The sequence below is a fragment of the Oryctolagus cuniculus genome, chromosome 15 (genome assembly GCF_051225735.1).
Source record: "Oryctolagus cuniculus isolate XC-2025 breed Fujian yellow rabbit chromosome 15, ASM5122573v1, whole genome shotgun sequence".
Lineage (NCBI taxonomy): Eukaryota > Metazoa > Chordata > Mammalia > Lagomorpha > Leporidae > Oryctolagus > Oryctolagus cuniculus.
Window position 1 is genome coordinate 46,589,599 of NC_142881.1, and position 19,917 is coordinate 46,609,515.

Consider the following 19,917-nt stretch of genomic DNA (forward strand, 5'->3'; position numbering starts at 1 on the left):
AATGCTGGCTTATAGAATGATTTGAGGTTCCATTTTCAATTTTGTCGCTCCCCGTCTTCATGGGGGAACGACACTAAACCCTGCCTAGGCTTCATATCCGAGTCACGGCACCATTATGTCGTTCCCCGTCTTCGTGGAGGAACGACACAGGACCCTGCGCTGTTCTTGCGTCTGCTCGGCCCTCCCCGGGTTTGCTGCGGGTTCTTCCCGGGTTGGCTACCATCCCTTCCACCTCCGTGGAAGGGCGGTTCCCCCTGCCACATTCCCCACTTCCGCGGGGGAGCGGCACACCGCCGGCCGGCTCTCTCGGGGGCTGCACAGGTGTTCCCCTTAGATGTTCCCCTTAGATGTTCCTGGTGCATGCCGTCTCTCTCCTCCTTTATAGTCCTCCTCCGCCAATCCTAACTCGGCTGCCCACACGCTGAGTACGCTGCTCTCCTCCAATTAGGAGCAGGTCCTGCAGCTTGTCAAGTTGGTGAGAGGCAGCTGGGTAGAAGCTGTTGCCTCCTCTCCCAGCGCCATATTTTGGGAGAGCAGATGCATAGAATAAGTCTTAATTCCAGTAACTCAGTCCAGTCCGGGTTGCTCCCAACAAATTTTTGTTTGGAAAAGCTTGAAAAACACTGGTATTAGTTCTTCTTTAAACATTTGGAAGAGTTATCCGCTGAAGCTAAAAGTTCAAGGGTATTTCTCTGCTGGGAGGTTTTGTTTATTGAGTTAATATCTTTATTAATTGTAGGCCTTTGCAGATATCCTACTTATTCAGTTTAGTCTCTACAGGTTCTGATTTTTGGAATTTGTCTATTTCACCTAGTTTACCCAAATTGTTGACATGTTAATTCCTCATAATACTTACTCTCTTGCAATTTATTTGTTTCCGGTGAATTTATAGTAACATTCTCCACTTTCATGCAAGATTTTATTACATTGAGTCTCTTCTCTTTTCCTGACAATTGTTCATAAACTTCATGGACTTTTTCAAAGAACTTTTGGATTCATTGATTTCTCCATTGTTTCTTTGATCTGTATCTTCTTTATCTCTACCTTAATCATTACCTATTATAACACTAGCTTTTACATTTTCTTATGTACTTATTTTTATTGAGATCTTCAATTATTCATCTTGTGGCCTCAAGTTACTATCTAGCAATCTTTCACTTCAGCCTGCAAAAATCCCTTTTTTTTATTTTTCAAAAGAATAGTTTATTATCAACAAACTCCTGTATATTTCATATGGGGATATCATAATTTCACTCTCACATCATGGAACAGTTTTGCTAGACATGAAAATCTTTATTCTTAATTTTCCCCCTCCTTTATCACTTTGAATGTAATAGCCTAATACCTTATGGTCACCCAAGTGTCTGATGAGACAAATTCTTTTTTTTTTTAGAAGATTTTTTAAAATTTATTTGACAAGTAGAGTTATAGACAGTGAGAGAGAGAGACAAAGAGAAAGGTCTTCCCTCAGTTGGTTCACTCCCCAAATGGCCACCACGGCCGGCGCTGTGTAAATCCTAAGCCAGAAGCCAGGTGCTTCTTCCTAGTCTTCCATGCCAGTGCAAGGGCCCAAGCACTTGGTCCATCCTCCACTGCCCTACTGGGCCACAGCAGAGTGCTGGACTGGAAGAGGAGCAGCCAGGACTAGAACCCGGTGCCCATATGGGATGCCTGCACCACAGGCAGAAGATTAACGTAGTGAACCACAGTGCCAGCCCTGAGACAAATTCTTAAGATCTTATTGAGTATTACCTATACATTACAGGTTGCTTCCTTCTTCTTTGAAAATTCTTTTGATAGTTTGATTACAAAGTATGAACATGCTGGTTTGTCTCTGAGGTTATCCCACTTGGGTCTCCTGGAGCATCTTAGATGCATATAGTCATGTTTTCTCATCAAAATAGCATGTTGTTATTATTTCTTCAAATATTCTTCACTCTCTTTCTTTTCCTTATTATACTTCCACAATGCATATGCTAGTCTGTTTAATGGAGTCCCACTGGCTCCCTAAACTCTGTTCACTTTTCTTTAATCATTCACTTTCCTTAATCATTTTTCTCTCTGTTCTTCAGACTTAATTTCTATTGCCCTATCTTCAAGCTTATTTTTATAGCTAATTTTTAATTCATATATATTTCCTAGATCCAGAATTTCTTTGAAATTCTTTTTTGTATCTTTTTCCATATCATTAATTTCTATTCTGTTCATTGTTCTTAGCTGACTTGCTCCATATATGCCTTTATTTCCTTTAGTTAATGTCAGACATTTGTTTTAAAATGGGTCCACCACTGCCAACCCCCCAAAGGCAGTTTTAGTGTTTATTTGTTTGTTTATTTATTTATTTAGAATAGGTCATTCTTTGCTTTGTCTGTGTACCTGGTAGTTTATTAAAACTCTTGGAAGCTAGAGGTTTGGAATTAATAATGTGGCAACTCTAAAAATCAGGTTCTCCCCCTGTCCCCAAGGTTTGCTATTGCTATTTTTTCTTCTTGTATTTTGAATGCTATCAGCTGTCTCTTTACTGAGGTCAGAATGACATGGAACTTAAGGTTTGCTCAGTTATTTTCAGAACCTTTGTCTTCCTCTAGGTATGTGTAATAACTACATATTTTCCTTTATATATGTGGTAGCTTTCGAATAGCCTATTTTTCAACATCTAGCTCCCAAAGTGAAAAGACAAAAAACCAAAATGAACACAGGGCATTGAGCCTTTAAGCTCCTTGGAAGTTATCAGAGACTGAGATAAGGGAAAATCATGAAGTAGCGATGAGCACTGCCTATGACTACTACTGCGATCAGAAGCAGCAGTCGGTGATCAGAGTACAAACTCTCCATATCTGGAGGACAGAGGAGTAATACGTTATGGATCTTGCTTGCCTTGCACAAGTTGCCCCAGGGGCACACACATGGGGATGGAGGGATGTGCATAGATTCTTCTGTACTGAGTGATGACATTGGTTCCAATTAAACGTAATTTACTAGCTATAGCTTCCCTTCAGAATTGAAAAGTTTCAGAATTCCAAATTGTTATGTCAGATTTTTTCAGGGCAGTTGTTTTCTGAATTAGGAGACAGATTTCTGGTTTCTTCTCATTCTCCTATCTTTCCAGAATCCTCTCCTAGATTTCTGGTTCTTTTCTTTTTCTTTCCTTTTTCTTTTTTTAGACAAATGTAAAACCTTGATCTGTTTTTGCTTCTGTTAGGTGGGTTTCCCATTATGTTTTTTCCTAAAGGGCAACCATGTCATTGAGTCATTGGTAATTAATATATTGATTATATTCATTAACATGTGTGTTCAGATTTTCCACCAAAATGTATTTTTAGCTAAAACTGGTTGAACTAGTTCAAAAGAATGCTACATGACAGTTTCTTTCTTTCTTTCTTTTTAAAAATATTTATTTATTTATTTGAAAGGCAGAGTTACAGGAAGGCAGAGGCAGAGAGAGAGGGAGAGAGAGACGTCTTCCATCAGCTGGTTCCCTACCTAGATGGTTGCAACAATCAGAGCTGGGTCCATCCAAAGCAAGGAGCCAGGAGCTTCTTCTGGATCTCCCACGCTGGTGCAGGGACCCAAGGACTTGGGCCATCTTCTACTGCTTTCCCAGGCCCTAGCAGAGAGCTGGATCAGAAGTGGAGCAGCCCAAATGCTAACTGGCACCCACACGGGATGTTAAGACTGCAGGTGGCAGCTTTACCTACTACACCACAGTGCTGGCCTCTACATGACAGTTTCTAAAATGAGGATGTAGAGTATATATTTTTCTAATGCAAAACAAGAAAATAATTAAACATAAGAGAGCTTTCCTATAAGGATTACTGATAACAGCTTAGGTAAAATAAAATTGTTTAAAAAACATTTACATAAAATTTTCAAAGCCAATTTCAGCTGAAATGTGAAAATTTTAGAGCAAAACATGGTAACAGTTTTCTAAAGGAATTTAGCAAGTGGCTAGTGCTGCTGGTTAAGCTGCTGCTTGTGACACTGGCATCCATATGGGCATTGGTTCGCATCCTGGCTGCTCCACTTTGAATCCAGCCCCCTGCTAATGTGCATGGGAAAACAGTAAAACATGGACCCAAGCCTTTGGGCCCCTGCACCCATGTTGGAGATATGGATGGAGTTCCAGGCTCCTGGCTTTGATCAGGCCCAGCCTGGGTTTTTGTGAAGATTTTGTGAGTGAATCTCTCTCTGTCACTCTGCATTTCAAATAAATAAGAAAAATAAATTTAGTAACACCAAATTTTTTTAGTAATTCCAAGTAAATATATATAATTATTAAAATGTAAGTTGTGATTTTAGCTATACTCATGATAAAGAAATCTATATATTATAAATTATTTCAGATATTTAACATATATCTTCTAATATTGATAAATATTGATAATTGAGCCAAATGGATGGATATTGATAAATTTATAAAGGGTAAGAATATAAGATAGTCTAATCAGATACCCTCATCAATCTCAAAAAAAGTTAACAATGTTATATACGCTCTTTCACCTCTATCTGCATTTTGGGGCCATAGGTGAAGAGGTCTTTCATAATAAAATTCTTAAATTTATCCTGTCAATTTGTTTTACATAAATTGCTGGCAATCACTGTTTGTAATTCTTTCTGTCTATTGTCTGTACTCATCACAAATATTGATTATCAAGGTTAAAATATTAATTTTAATATGATGCTACAAAGGGCATACATTTGAGATATCTAGATAGTAAAAGTGTGCTAAAAATATTAGAATCTTATTCTTTTTTTTTTTTTTTTTTTTTTGACAGGCAGAGTGGACAGTGAGAGAGAGAGAGAACAGAGAGAAAGGTCTTACTTTTTGCCGTTGGTTCACCCTCCAACGGCCGCCACGGCCAGCGCGCTCCAGCCGGCGCATCGCGCTGATCCGAAGGCAGGAGCCAGGTGCTTCTCCTGGTCTCCCATGCGGGTGCAGGGCCCAAGACACTTGGGCCATCCTCCATTGCACTCCCGGGCCATAGCAGAGAGCTGGCCTGGAAGAGGGGCAACCGGGACAGAATCTGGCGCCCCGACTAGGACTAGAACCTGGTGTGCCGGTGCCGCAAGGCGGAGGATTAGCCTAGTGAGCCACGGCACCGGCCAGAATCTTATTCTTAATATCACTTTGTTTTAGTAACTCACTATGTGGGCACACATAAAAATATATTGCTGGAACTATATAAATGATAAAATTATCTGGAAAAATTTTAATTTGAAATCTAAATGTTTCTTCACTCCTGGTGTTCTTAATATAAACTTCTGTCAATAAAACAAAATTTATTCAAAGGTATTACAATTGTAAATCTTGATGAGACCTTATTGGTCATCAGCATGAGATTATGTGGGCCCAGAAATGCTAACTGATTTGTCCATAGTTAACTGAAATATATACATTGAGACTGAAACATACCCTGAAAAGAATAAAACCACTAGTTTAAATACATAACTTAGTTTGCTTCTGAGCTTGCAAAGCCATAATTGGTAAAGTATACTTATGCAGGCATTTAAATATGCCTCTCAACTCCCTTTGTCCAAGAAATTTTATTTTAAGGCCAGACTTAACTTGTCCCAACTACTATTATTACCACTTAACTCTGATGATAATATGACATATCTTCAAGCTACTCATCTGCATTATCCTTTTTTTCTATCCTAATGGTTGACCTGAATGCTGCTTATTAATTTCACTTCACTCTAATCATATCCTGTGCTCTATGCTAACTCCTCCTGCACTGAAGTCTCCCCTCAGTGACTGCCTAGCCAAGTAACCCATTAAACTTTCATCATAAGTTATTTAATATTTTTTTCCTAGAGACCCTCATTGACTTTTTACATACATCTAACACAAGTACACCATAACATTCACATTAAAAGTAATCTTGGGTTTTATTTTCCTTCACTCTTTTATTATCTAAATGCCTTCTCTTCCCCAGGCTATTTCTTAAATTTGTTCTGTACATCTTATATTTTCCATGTAGCACTTGATCTAATGTCTGAAAAATATCAAATAACATTATAATTTGCAATATTCATTAAGCTCTACCTATTTTCCCTTTTAAAATAAGAGACCAAACTATCAAGATATTAACTTCCTATGTTTATCAAGGCACAATTTTGTCAGAAATCCTCCCCAAATAAGTGTGAGGACAGCATTACCATACACTCTTACCTAAGGTATCATTTGGAATAAAGAATATCATTTCGCGTAAACCACAGGCATATAGCTTTTTGAAGTGAGTGAACGTTCTTTATCTATCCATGCTGAGTTTGAAATTATTCCCACATAGCAATGCTGTTAGCACATAAGCATTTGACAAAAGAAAACAAAAACAAAAACTAGCTCAAGGCATAGAAATTACTGAAAATTGAAAATATTGCAATGCTACAAAATTAGGATGATCAAGATTGTAAAAAGCTTAGATCGAAGAGTAATGACAATTGATTTTAAAGCACTTAGGAAAGAGTAACTTATTTATTTATTCTTAAACTTGATTTTTAGGTCCAGCAGACCTAAAATTTATCTTCTCTGCAATTGTGGGTCCATTTAAACCACTTAGATCACCCAGGATTACTCAGGATTCTAAATGATACTTCAAAGTACTGTGCAATCAATGAAATTGTTCTCCTAAGTGCTAAAGGTATTTATCTACAAAATCCATCTTCCACTCATGTTTCTGCAAAAGTGACACCACAGGGAAAGGGTTCCAGCACAGAGAAACTGCTAGAACACCTGTCATGATGCTGTGCTAATGGCACCCCAACAGAGTGAAAGCAGATTTCACTTTCTGGGTATGTTGGGTGAGAATGCAGATCACAGTAATCTGTTCTGTCCATTTAAATGTTACAACACTATAAAAGATGCAGGGTGCAGCTGCTTCTTTAAAACTTGTTGGAGGGGCCGGAGCTGTGGCTTAGTGGGTAAAGCTGCTTCCTGAAGGGCCGGCAACCCATATGGGCACTGGTTGGAGACCTGGCTGTTCCACTTCTGATCCAACTCTCTGCCATGGCCTGGGAAATCAGTGGAAGATGGCCCAAGCCCTTGGGACCCTGCACCCACCTGGGAGACCTGGGGAAACCTCCTGGCTCCTGGCTTCGGATCTGCACATCTCTAGCCACTGTGGCCATCTGGGAAGTGAACCAGCAGGTGGATAACCTTCCCCTCCCCCCGCACACATTCTCCCCCCTCTCTGTAACTCTGTCTTTTATAAATAAATAAATCATTTAAAAAATCTTGTTGGAGAAGTGAACACTTTCTCCTACAAAATATAAGATGTTGCTCCAGGTGAAAAACATTAATTCATTAATGTGATAGTTTAAGATGCAAGACTACAAGACTCTCTCCATGTGTTTAATATTCTTTTCAAAACTTTTCCAGAGAGCATACTCACCCCATCTGGCCTGCCATCTGAAGCCGTGACAATCAGAATGTAGCGATCAGTGCTTTCCCTGTCCAGCGCTTTTCCTAACGTTAGAATCCCAGTCCTAGAGAGAGAACAGAGAGGAAAAAAGTAAACAAGTAAGACACAAAGAAATCGTGTATCACAACTAGAGGTTTTTGCTATTGTGAACTATTTTTGATATTTTTTTTCCTTTAGCTGTTATAGCTTAAGTACTTGAGGAGTACCTGCTGGGCTTTATGATGAAAACTCAAAAGGTTTTAACAGTAACAATCAGCTAATCTAACCACTTTTCAATTTATTATCACATATATTTTCAATACAGAATTGCAGAAAAATCAGATGCCATCTCTGACAAGCCAAACAAAAGGTTAATTAGTTTCTTCTCCACTAATTTCAAAATAATAGAGGTTTCTTGTAGCATATAAAATAGATTTTTAAAAAATTATAATTATTATAGTCATTTTTTAAAAGTTTTTATTCTCTTGTATGAACACATTCAAGTATGTAATTGTTTTCCAAAGAGGAACAAAACTATATATTTCACATTCTTTTTAAGAAAATAAAACTTATTATTCATTATCTCAAAAGTCATAAAAAAAAACAAACATCTGTGGACACAGTAACAATTTTATCATTTTGTTGTTCTTTCAAAATTTGGATAATTCTTAATATATTGGCAAAAAATATATTCAATGGCATATTATTCAGCTACAAAAAATGATTGAAAGTCTATCACTTGCATCAGAATGGTTGCAACTGGAGGACATCGTGTTTTGTGTAATAAGCCAGACCAAGATGACAAATACCACATGTTCTCCCTTATATGTTAGAGCTAAACAAAACAAGACACAAATAATAATAATAATAAAAAAAAACAAGAAAAGAAAGAAACGCCTGCGTGTATCAGTTCTGTTGCAAATACAGGGTTTTGTGAAACATTTTAAATCATTGTCTAACAAATTGTTAAGAATCATATATACAGCCATTGTCTATATTCCTGATGAACTTTTCTTTAACTTTTTAATTGCTGAACTCTTAGTGGAGTATTAAGTCTTTAGCTGTAATGTAAATGAAAAATATGTTATTTCAAATTTAAAATGGGATTTCAAAATAACAGTATTTGGGAAAATCTGTATATCGGGAATATTTTAAATCTATGTCTTACCTTTCTACTGTCCAGAATAAATGATTCCAAATATTCACAATTTATTTCCAAATATAAGTTGTTTTATAACACCCTGATTAGTTGTACTGTCTCTAATGATACTGTTCAAGACATGATATTCTAATTAGGGTATAACAAGCACCTACAGTGGAGCAGAGTACATCTCCATGTAACAAACATTTAGTATTTGCCAAGTATAAAAACATGTCTTGCTTCTGATCAAATAAACCCTTTGATTTTAATGTGTTTTTCTTTGGTAATAATGGAAGTTAAACGATTACTCCACATATGGCAAGTAAGTTCAGAATCAAAGCAAATGAATCAAAATCAGAGTCCCATTTACTCCACTTACTTTATTTTGTTCTTCCTGTCAATATGGACTTTAAAAAAGTTCTAAACATATGGTATGACTCGAAAAAAAAACTGGCTTTGCTGCTTGTAATGTTAAAAATATTTTGTCAAAATAACTGAAAAACAATTCCCAGAGTGTGTTCACAACAATCAGGTTTGGATCAGCTTCCTATACTACAGATGGTTCAGATAATCTCATTCTAAAATGACATTCAAAGAGAAAAGTAAGACAGCTATTGTTTCAGAGACTTATTTCAAGTAATTTAAGAAATCAGATATTTGAAAAGTTAGCCATAGTATAGTCAGGGAAAGAAACCTGAGTTACTATTTTCCTTTTTCCTTCTACTAGCTTAATGTCTCTATATGCCTATAATACTCCTTGCACATTCTATCTAAAAATCACTAGGAATATATCTAGTATCTCTGTTTAGAGCCATCCAGCTATTTTTTTTTTCATGGTCTGATGATTATGACAGATAGAGGCCTTGGCTTAAGATGATGAATACTTTGTGATCCAATGAGGCTGATAGTTGAATGGGATATTTGGGAGATGTATAGAGAAGGAAAGAAAAGTTAGTGTCTTTTTTTTTTTAAGATTTATTTATTTATATAGAAAGTCAGAGTTACAGAGAGAAAAGGAGACACAGAGAGAGATCTTTCATCTGCTGATTCGTTCCCCACATGACCACAATAGCCAGAGCTGGGCCAAGCCAAAGCTCGGAGCCAACACATTTCATCCAGGTATCCCACATGGGTGGCAGGGACCAAACACTTGGGTCATCTTTTACTGCTTTACTCAGACCATTGGCAGGGAACTGGCTCAGAAGTCGAATAGCAGGCACACAAACCAGCACTCATATGAGATGCCAGTGTCACAGGCAGCAGCTTTGCCCACTACACCGCAAAGGCAGTTCTAGGCAGTTTCTTCTGATACTTTTAGCTGAAAGACTAGTTTATGGATATACATGAACATTCTTTCATGACATCCTAGAAATAGCTGGCAAGGAGTCTTGATAACAGCTGGGTATTAATAAAGACAGAAAAATACCACATGTTCACCCTTATATGTGAGAGCTAAAAAAAAAAAAAAAAAACAAAATCAACAAACAAAAACAAGAAAACAAAGAAATGCCTGCATATATCAATTCTGTTGCAAATATAGGGTTTTGTGAAACTTTGTTTTAAATAATTTTCAAACAGTTAATAATCAATGAACTGCCTTGGGATACATACCAAAGATTGTATGATTTTACATTAAAAAATACATAAACATCATTTCTGACAAAACATCAAAAATGGTGCTATGTAAATTTTGTAAGATTCAAACATACATCATAGGAGTGATGCTAGTGAAAATGGTGAAGTACATAGCTCCAGAAATAGTCTCACCACAAAAACATTAAAAAATTAAATTAAACAGGGAGAGTCAAAAACAATCCACAGAAACCTAGAAAACACTCACAGGATTGCAGCAACCAAATGAAGGCAGAGTCAAGAAAAAAATTAACTTAGGGGGATGCCCTGGGGCATAGCAGGTTAATCCACTGTCTTCAACGCCAGTATCTTACATGGGTGCCAGTTTGAGTACCAGCTGCTCCTTTTCCTATCCACCTTGGAAAGCAGTGGAAGATGGCCCAAGTGTTTGGGCCCCTGTACACATATGAGGGAAGCTCCTGGCTTATGCATAGCCCAGCCTTGGCCATTGTGGCCATCTGGGTAGAGAACCAGTAGATGGAAGATCTCTCTATCTCTCCTTCTTCTCTCTCACTCTCTCTTTCTCTGTAACTCTGCCTTTCAAATAAATAAAAGAAAAAAATCTTAAAAATAGCAGGGAAGCTTTTTAAAGAAGTTTTTCAAGTCACATATTCAAAAAGCTTCTGGTTTCCATAATATAGAAATGATCTTAACAACTCAATAAATAGCACAATGAACACAATGAAAACTTGGCAAACTACATGAGGAGACATTTTTCCAAAGAACATACACAAACAAACAGAAGATATCAGAAAGAATGATCAATATCATCAGTCACAGGAAAATGTGAATTGAAACTACAACTAAGCGCTATTTCATTGTCACTGATAGCTATAATTAAAAAACAAGTAAAACAACAGTAAAAAAAAAAAAAAAAAACCATGGTAAATAAGTGTTTGTAAAGGTATAGGCAATTGTAGCTCTCATACTTTCCTAGTAGAGATGCAAAATGGTTCAGGAACCATGGAAAATATTTGGATGTTCCTAAAATACTTAAATGCAAAACTACAATATGCCCTGGTGATTTTACCCTTGACCGTATACTCAGAACAGATGAAAATAAGTACCAAAATACATGTACATGTATGCTCATAGCAGCAGTGCTTACAATAACCTTAAGGTAGAAAAATAGCACCGGGGCCGACGCCTTGGCTCACTTGGTTAATCCTCTGCCTGCGGCACCAGCATCCCATATGGGTGCCAGTTCTAGTCACGGTTGCTCCTCTTCCAGTCCAGCTCTCTGCTGTGGCCTGGGAAGGCAGTGGAGGATGGCCGAAGTGCTTGGGCCCTGCACCCACATGGGAGACCAGGAGGAAGCACCTGGCTCCTGACTTCAGATCAGCGCAGAACCAGCTGTGGTGGCCATTTGGGGAGTGAACCAGCAGGTGGAAGACCTTTCTCTCTGTCTCTCTCACTATCTAACTCTGTCAAATAAATAAAGAAAAATAGCACCAACTACCAAAAATTTATAAATTAATAAATAAATTGCTATATATATATATGTAATGAGAGTATTATACAGCAATGACAAGGAGTGGGTCACTGAGCCATGTTGCCACATTAAACTGAGTGAAGGAAATCAGACACAAATGACAGCAAATTGAATGACTTCCTTGCACTCGTTTCTCTCCCAACCATCATTCTCAGTGAACTATTAATCTACTACTTGTCTCCGTAGATTTAGCTAAACTGGACATTTCATACAAATGGAATCACACATTTTAATGTGATCTGTGACTGTCTTATTTCACTTAGCATCATATTTTCAAGAATTGAAGTACTCTATTCCTTTTTATTGCCCATAATATTCCATCATATGGCTACACAATATTTTGTTTATCCATTCATTTGTAATTGGACATTTCCATTGTTTATACTTTTTGCCACTGGAAAAATTTGTTATGGACATTGTCCAAGTTTTCATATATATGTATGCCTCATTTCTCTTAATTAGATATGAGAAGAACAGTGTATTGTATGGTAAATATCAAAATTTTTCCAAAGTGCGAATTTTACATTGCCACCGGAAATAAATGAGGACTCTCAACATTGTTAACCAAATGAGGGTACTTCAAAAACTTGTAGAATAAAAGATGTGTTTATTTTGGTGCAAAATAACTTTAAAGTTCATGGAAATAATTTTTTCATAATATGGATTTTCCTTGACCTTTTTGAATACCCCTAATATTTAGTATCACCTTCCTTTTTCATTATAGACATTCTAACTATATGCAGAGTAGCATATCCTAATAGTTTTAACTTTGTATTTCCCTAATAACTGCTAACCATGAGGATTTCTCCACAGCCTCATTCACCATTTATATATCCTTTAGAAAAAAATTCAATTCAAATACTTTGTCCATTTTTTTTTTTTTTTTTGACAGGCAGTGTTAGACAGTGAGAGAGAGAGAGAGAGACAGAAAGGTCTTCCTTCCCTTGGTTCAGCCCCCAAATGGCCACTACGGCTGGCGCTGTGATGATCCAAAGCCAGGAGCCAGGTGCTTCCTCCTGGTCTCCCATGTGGGTGCAGGGCCCAAGCACCTGGGCCATCCTCCACTGCCTTCCCGGGCCACAGCAGAGAGCTGGACTGGAAGAGGAGCAGCCAGGACAGAAGCTGGCGTCCCAACCGGGACTAGAGCCCAGGGTGCCGGCACCATAGGCCGAGGATTTTTAACTAGACTATTTTTCTTTTTCCTTTAGAGTCATACATGTTCTTAATTTATTCTTGGCACATGTTCCTTTATCGCTCACACTTTAAATTATTTTCTCTGTGTATGAGTTGTCTAGTACTTGTACAGGTGTCCCTTGAAACCTGTACTTTTAAAAGTTCATGGGATAGTGCCATGGCTCACTTGGTTAATCCTCCGCCTGTGGCGCCGGCATCCCATATGGGTGCCGGATTCTGTCCTGGCTGCTCCTCTTCCAGTCCAGCTCTCTGCTGTGGCCCGGGAGGGCAGTGGAGGATGGCCTGAGTGCTTGGGCCCCTACACCCACATGGGAGACCGGGAGGAAGCACCTGGCTCCTGGCTTCAGATCGGCACAGCGCGCCGGCCATAGCGGCCATTTGGAGAGTGAACCAGCAAAAGGAAGACCGACCTTTCTGTCTCTCACTGTCTACAATTCTGCCTGTCAAAAAAAAAAAAAAAAAAAAGTCATGAATTCCAACTTAACTATATCAATCGTTTGTGCATTTGTGTCAAGATAAAAATGCATTTCTAATTCAAGTAACAAAGATTTATATCTGCATTTTCTTATAATGGTTATATAGTCTTTACTATTCTCTTGAAACCCATAGTTCTCCTTGAGCAAATGTCTGTGATTAGTGCGATGTAGAGATCCATCTTAACTATTTTGCATGTTGCCCCAGCTTCACTTGTTGAAAAGGAAATTCTTTCCTTATTTGGTCATCCTGGCCCATCTTTGGGGGAAACCAATTGACCCTAAATGTTATTAGTGACATCTGCATTCATAAGTCTCTCCCAGTGATTTTGTGTGCTTATCCTCACACCCATATCAAGTAAACTTCAGTGAGGTGTCCCTTTAAAAGGTATGTGTGTGTGTACATGTGTGTGTGCGTGTGTATGTGTTTAATGGTCATGATAAACTACAGCTAATTTTCTTTTACTTTGATATCTCCATTGGGGGGAACTCAACACAGTTAAGCCTTTCCATATAGAAATTTATTTATTAGTGAAATCTAGAATTCTTGGGCATAGTATTTATAATACCTTTGGGTCCCAGGAATTTCTAGTTCATGGTTGGAAATCTTATCCAATGTGAAATTGTAGTTGTTTCTCAAAATACTAAGTTCCCCATGTGGTTCTTGGATTTGGCATTGTTTAATATATATTCCTAAGACTAATGCAGTGATTAGCACAATTGTCAACATTTTCACTATATAATCATGTGTTAGATTAATACTCCCATTCCTTCAGGAAGTAAAACCACTCACAATCGCATGAAAATATCAGGGTATAGCAAGCACTATTCCTTTGTAGCCAGTCACATGTGACAGTACAACAGCCACAGCTTGACATTACAGAGGATAAGCAAATGATCCGACTGAAAACCCGACACCTTCTCTCTATGCCTGTTTCCAGTTTTCGCAGTGGATAGGAATTACATTGTCTGCTGTGTTCAGAGAGGTCCATACAAAGAGGTTTGGTGTGGACATGCATTCTAAACATTTTTATCAATTTTAGACTGTGTCACAATCAAAAAATGAAGAATAGGCATCTGTGGAACCTTAAATATGCTATGACAGTCCTTGCCTTACAAGACGTCCTTTGAATTAACAAGTCGGTGCTAACTTACTCTTTGTAGAACTGCCCTTCTTATCATGAGAAGCTGTCAACTTGAGGGGAATCTAATTAATCCCAGGTTATGCCTGCAAATGAAGTATTTCCACCTCAATGGATTTTACACATCAACAATGTTAGGAATAAATAAATGGTCTCCTGGATAAGATTTTTGGGTTTAGAATTGTCCTCCTAGCTTTCATAGAATAATCATAGAAAACAAGAAAGAAAAAAACTACAAACTGCTCAAAGACTCTGATCAGAAGTCCTCTCTTGGTAAGAGGGCAATGTTCAAGATTTAAAAAGGGAAAAATCAAGGCAGAAATCATTTCCAACTTACGTTTCTGAAAGATTAAAAACTCGTTGAGGATCTCCATTTTCAATGGCATATATTATTGGGTCTCCTTCTCTATCAGTTGCCTTCAGAGAGAAAAGGAAATTCAATTATCTAGTAGTTTATACGGCTACTATAAAGTACACAATAATAAAGCTTCAAACTATTAGCATAGAATATCCATTACAGCCTCCACGAATAAGATTAAAGCATACCCTAATACCAAGATTTTACTTAAATAATTTATCTGTTCCCAGGATTTCTAGATGTACATAAAATCTTACTTGATGAAGAAACAGTGAAAACTTTCCTTAGTTTTACTTATTTAATTTACTTACCTTCATTAATTTTTCTGTCTATAATTTAAGCAAATGTCTTCAAAGCAAAAAAAATTACAGTGTCAAGGAATTATTTCAGCACTTTTTTTTCTATTTGCCTAGAATATAGTAAGATGGGGTGACTACTGTGGCCCAGCACTCAAGGCTGCCATTTGCAACGCCCATATTCTATATCAGAGTATATCTGCAGCTACTCCTTGTTTCTGATCTAGCTTTCTCCTGGCACTCCTGGGAGTATTGGGCTCTTGCATCAATGTGGGAGATCCAAGTGCAGTTCCTGTCTGCCTGCTTTGGGTCTGGCATAGTGCTGGCTGTTGCAGACATTTGGGAGGTGAACCAGCATATAAACATTTTCTGTCTCTCACTTCCTGTCACTTTGCCATTCAAATCAATAAATACATCTTTAAAGAAAAGGAGTATAGCAAAAACAAATAACTCAACTTAGTAAAGCTTTCTGGTTAAGAATTCTAAATTGGGAGCCAAAGAGCCTGAATTCAAAACTAGATCCCATTTATTAATTGTGTGGGATCTAGTTTGGCTGACTAGCTCTCTCTCTCTCTCTCTCTCAATCTCTAGTAAAAACATAAAGTAGAATACTATCTATATATTGAAGACTCTCCATACCTATGCCTCTAAGCCAGCCTTTCCCTCTGAAATTCAGATTTAAATCCATTGCTTACTTGAATTACCTTCAGATGAGTAACACACATCGTCAATTTAAAATGGTAAACGCACCAAATCTGAACCCTTATTAAATCAGTTTTAATTAAGTGGACAAATTTATCACTTTTTTTCTGGGACAAGATTTAATTAATTAATTAATATATAAAGACTATTGCATTCTCTCTTCTTTCTAATGACTTGTATCAAAATACTAAAACAAATAAAATACGGAACCATATTTGAAACACTCCATTTAAATCTAGAATTTTAAAATCTATCACATAAATTACAATGGAAACCAAAGAATAATACATAACCAACAGATTGCTTTAGCATGGGCTGGTATTGTGGTATAGTGGGCTAACCTGACACTTGCTATGTGGGATTCCCTATCAGAGTGCCAGTCTGAGTCCTGGTTGCTCCACTTACAATCCAGCTTCCTGCTAAAGTGCCTGCAAAACAGCAGAAAACAGCTCCAGTGTTTGGCCATCTGCCACCTACATGGCAGACCCAGATGGAGTTCCTGACTCCTGGCTCTCTTTCTCTTCCCTCTCCCTCTCTTTATTAAATAAATAAATCTTTAAAAAATATACCCAACAGGATAGGTAATTATTGCTAGGGTGTTTTCCCAATGTTTTCTCTCACTTGGTAGACAAGTATCATCAAAAGATAAAGAGGGGGGTCAGTGCTGTGGCATAGTAGGTTAAGCCTCTGCCTGTGGTACGGGGATCCCATATGGGTGCCGAATTGAGTCACAGCTGCAGCTCTTCTAATCCAGCTCTCTACTTATGACCTGGGAAAGCAGTGGAAGATGGTCCAAGTGTTGGGGACCCTGCACCCATGTGGGGACCCAGAAGAAGCTACTGGCTCCTGGCTTCTATTTGGATCTTTCTCTGTTTCTCTCTCTCTCTCTGTTATAACTCTGCCTCTCAAATAAATATTTTTTAAAAAATAAATAAAAAGGAACTTTTGAATAAAGAATTGTAGTATATTTATGAGACTATTTTATCAAAGAGCTTAGATTATTTTTTCTCTTGTTTTTCTCTTTCAGTTGCTCATTTCTGATTGTTACATTGTTGGAGATATTATTAAGTTCTTTTGGTTTGCCCTTTGGTATAAAATTCTTTCATTTATTTATTTTTGAAGGATAATGAACATCTTGAATTTTCATAAAAGTCAAGAAAAATAAATCCTGAAACACAGTTTTGTATAAGCAATTATAAATCCACATAGACCTTTAACCTTTTAATTTCTCTGATCTACTCTAGTATTTAATGTTATGTTTGTGAAATGAGAACACTTTCTATGCTGTGTCATTTTATTTTTTAATGTACATTATTTTTAATTCCTGACGTACCTTGAAATATTTATTTTTATTTAACTCTTTAAATACCTCAGGCTTTTAAGGATCGGGAGTCTCAATAATTTGTTTACTTCATTCCTATGTGACATTGTGTTTATGTTAGAAATTTTGAAGAACCATAGTTTGGAAGAAAATATTTAATAGTTTTCTTCATTTTATCCTGTTGGCCAATACTTTTGTTTCAGGGCCTGTGTCCAAATAGTGTAGTTATTAGAGAAGATTCATAGTTTCTCAGACAAAAAAGCAAGGTGCAAGAATGCTAAGTGCATCACAGTTATGAAATCTACCCAAGACACATATATGTGCTAGTGCTTGTATGAAAATACCTCTTTTTGCCAATATGCAAAGGAGAGATAACACATTAAATGAATAATTGGAAATATCAACAGGAGCCATGATCTTTCAAGTATTAATATTTGATTATGTGTGTATATGTGCCCTATCTGCACTTGTAGAGCACTTCAAAACATTTCTTCTACATGAGAGTCTAACTGGCCATCTCAAAATAACTTGTAATACATCAGGAAGTACATTACAGTTCTGCATGCTTTATCTCATTTAAGCCTCACAGTAACTTTATTAGTAAATAGAAAATGCAAAAGACGTCAATGATAATACTATTTTGCCACCGTTCTAGCTACAGTTACTTAGTACAAAGATTTATCTTCCTTATCAAGCTATAATAGTAAACTATTTAACCATGGATAGACAGACGGTAGTGTTATTCAGTATTTTCCACAATGTAAGAGAAATTATTCCTCCTTAGTTTAAGAATATTTCTTATGTTTCTTATGTTTCAAATCTGAGCCTCTTCTTCAAGGTCTGAGAAAAGTGTGATAGCAATTATCTTTTGGATTGTTCTCATGGGTCTTACTAGGGCGACTCTGGAGCAAGCTACCTGCATTCCAGCCCAGATCCTACCATCGTCTCTTAGACAATGTACCTAAGTGAAAAGGGTGGAAAACAATAATACAATACTCATTAATTCTCAACAGATATTAACTGAGCATGTATACTGTGTTAAGTCATAGGGCTTTTGCTAGACAAACATCCTGCCATGGAGCAGTTTACATTGTATTCAGGGAGACTGATCAAAATAATTAATTAAAACACATATTATTCATATTCTTATCAGGGTTACTAAAATATAAAAAAATTGAGGAATGACATAAGGAGGACAAGGTGAAGATTTCCATTGAGATATACAGGAACCCAGGACAGCCATTCTGAACATGGGGAATTTTGGCAATTACTTGTGGAGGCTAAGTAAGGTTTGTTCCAGGTGGAGGGAACAGTGAGTGAAACAGGTGAGTTGGAGGAACAGCAAGGCAGTTAGTATGCCAAGAAAAGGCTTGCTACTCAGTTTTGTTCATTGTCTTAGGCCAAATGATCCAATGATGGTAAATTCTGGAAGCTGGAAAGTAATGGAATTTAGACACTGGTTTGCTGTTGTATGATTGACAGCATGATCACAACTCTAGTATTTGATTTTTTTTTTCTTGAAGCACAAATAATACCTTTAAAAATCAAAGCAATTATTCTTTCTAGTCAACCCCATCAGATTACTTACTGCATCTGAATTTGAGTTACTGACTTCTCAGCATTATCATTAGTGACAATAGAAATATTTATCCAAGCAAACAATGCTCTTAGACATCAGAAGAAAGAAATTTAGAAAAGAAAAACAATTCTCTAAATTAATATTCTGTTCATGTTAAAAATGAACAAGCATTATAGACCATCTGGTAGAGTGCACTTTTTATGTACAGAATGATTCTACACATTTCACAGGACATTAAGATAAAATAGGAGCCCTTAAGGACTCTGAAAGAGATACAAATCAGCAAAAGATGCAGACGATCATTTTTCTTTTGAGTTAGTCAAACAAGTTTGGATTTATGTTATTAAACTACTTGAGGCAAGATTTGGTTCAGGTGTTGGCCTTTTAACAAAATGTTATTTCAATATCAATTAATTCATCCATTCTATTTATGTCAAGACGGGTATTTTTTGTCACTAGTGAATCTTATATAAGCTTTGCATTTCAAATTGAATCTAATTTAAAAAGAAACTTGGTTTATCTCTATTCCAAAAATACAAATAATATGATATACAATATGTCAGTATAACATATTTGAAACTTGAAAGATAGCTGAAAGCCAAATAAAAATATAAATGTACTCTAAAATATAAAAATCTGAAAATAATACATGAAGTCATAAATCTCAAAACTTCTTCTTTTATCTTAACATCAATACTGATTTTACTAATACAGTATTGATAAACCTTAAGAAAAAAAATGAAATGCCTTAGCCCAGAGATGGGACAGCAGAGTCTCTTGTTTATGTTAGGTATAGACAGTTTGGGGCTAGCCTTGTAGCAGAACAGGTAAACCCACCGCCTATGATACAGGCATCTCATTTAGGCACCTGTTCATGTCCTGGGTGCTCTACTTCTAATCCAGTTCCCTGTTAATGGCCTGGGAAAAACAGCAGAAGATGGCCCAAGTGTTTGTGTACCTTCCACCCATGTGGAAGACCTGCATGAAGCTTCTAATTTCTACCTGGCTCAGCGCTGGCTGCTGTTGTCATCTGGGGAGTGAACCAGCAGGTAGAAGATCCTTTTCTGTCTTTTCCTCTCTCTTTGCAACCCTGACTCTCAAACAAATAAATAAATGAATAAGAAATTAGAAGTGTTTTAAGATGAGTATTTATTTACTAGTTCCACCCAGAGTAATAGATATATGTG

At 37.0% G+C, this 19,917-nt stretch overlaps 1 protein-coding gene across 5 annotated transcripts in view; it reads right to left on the minus strand.

Annotated features, from left to right (window-relative positions):
• The window catches only part of PCDH15 (protocadherin related 15), a 1,661,037-nt gene that overhangs the window by 275,789 nt on the left and 1,365,331 nt on the right, over positions 1-19,917 (minus strand). For all 5 annotated transcript variants that reach the window (XM_089314076.1, XM_089314072.1, XM_089314075.1 and 2 more), the window contains 2 exons: positions 14,812-14,891; positions 7,392-7,485 (listed from right to left, as the gene is read on the minus strand). In XM_089314076.1, the coding sequence (XP_089170202.1) occupies positions 7,392-7,485; positions 14,812-14,891 (174 nt within the window). The remainder of the gene's footprint in view (positions 1-7,391; positions 7,486-14,811; positions 14,892-19,917) is intronic.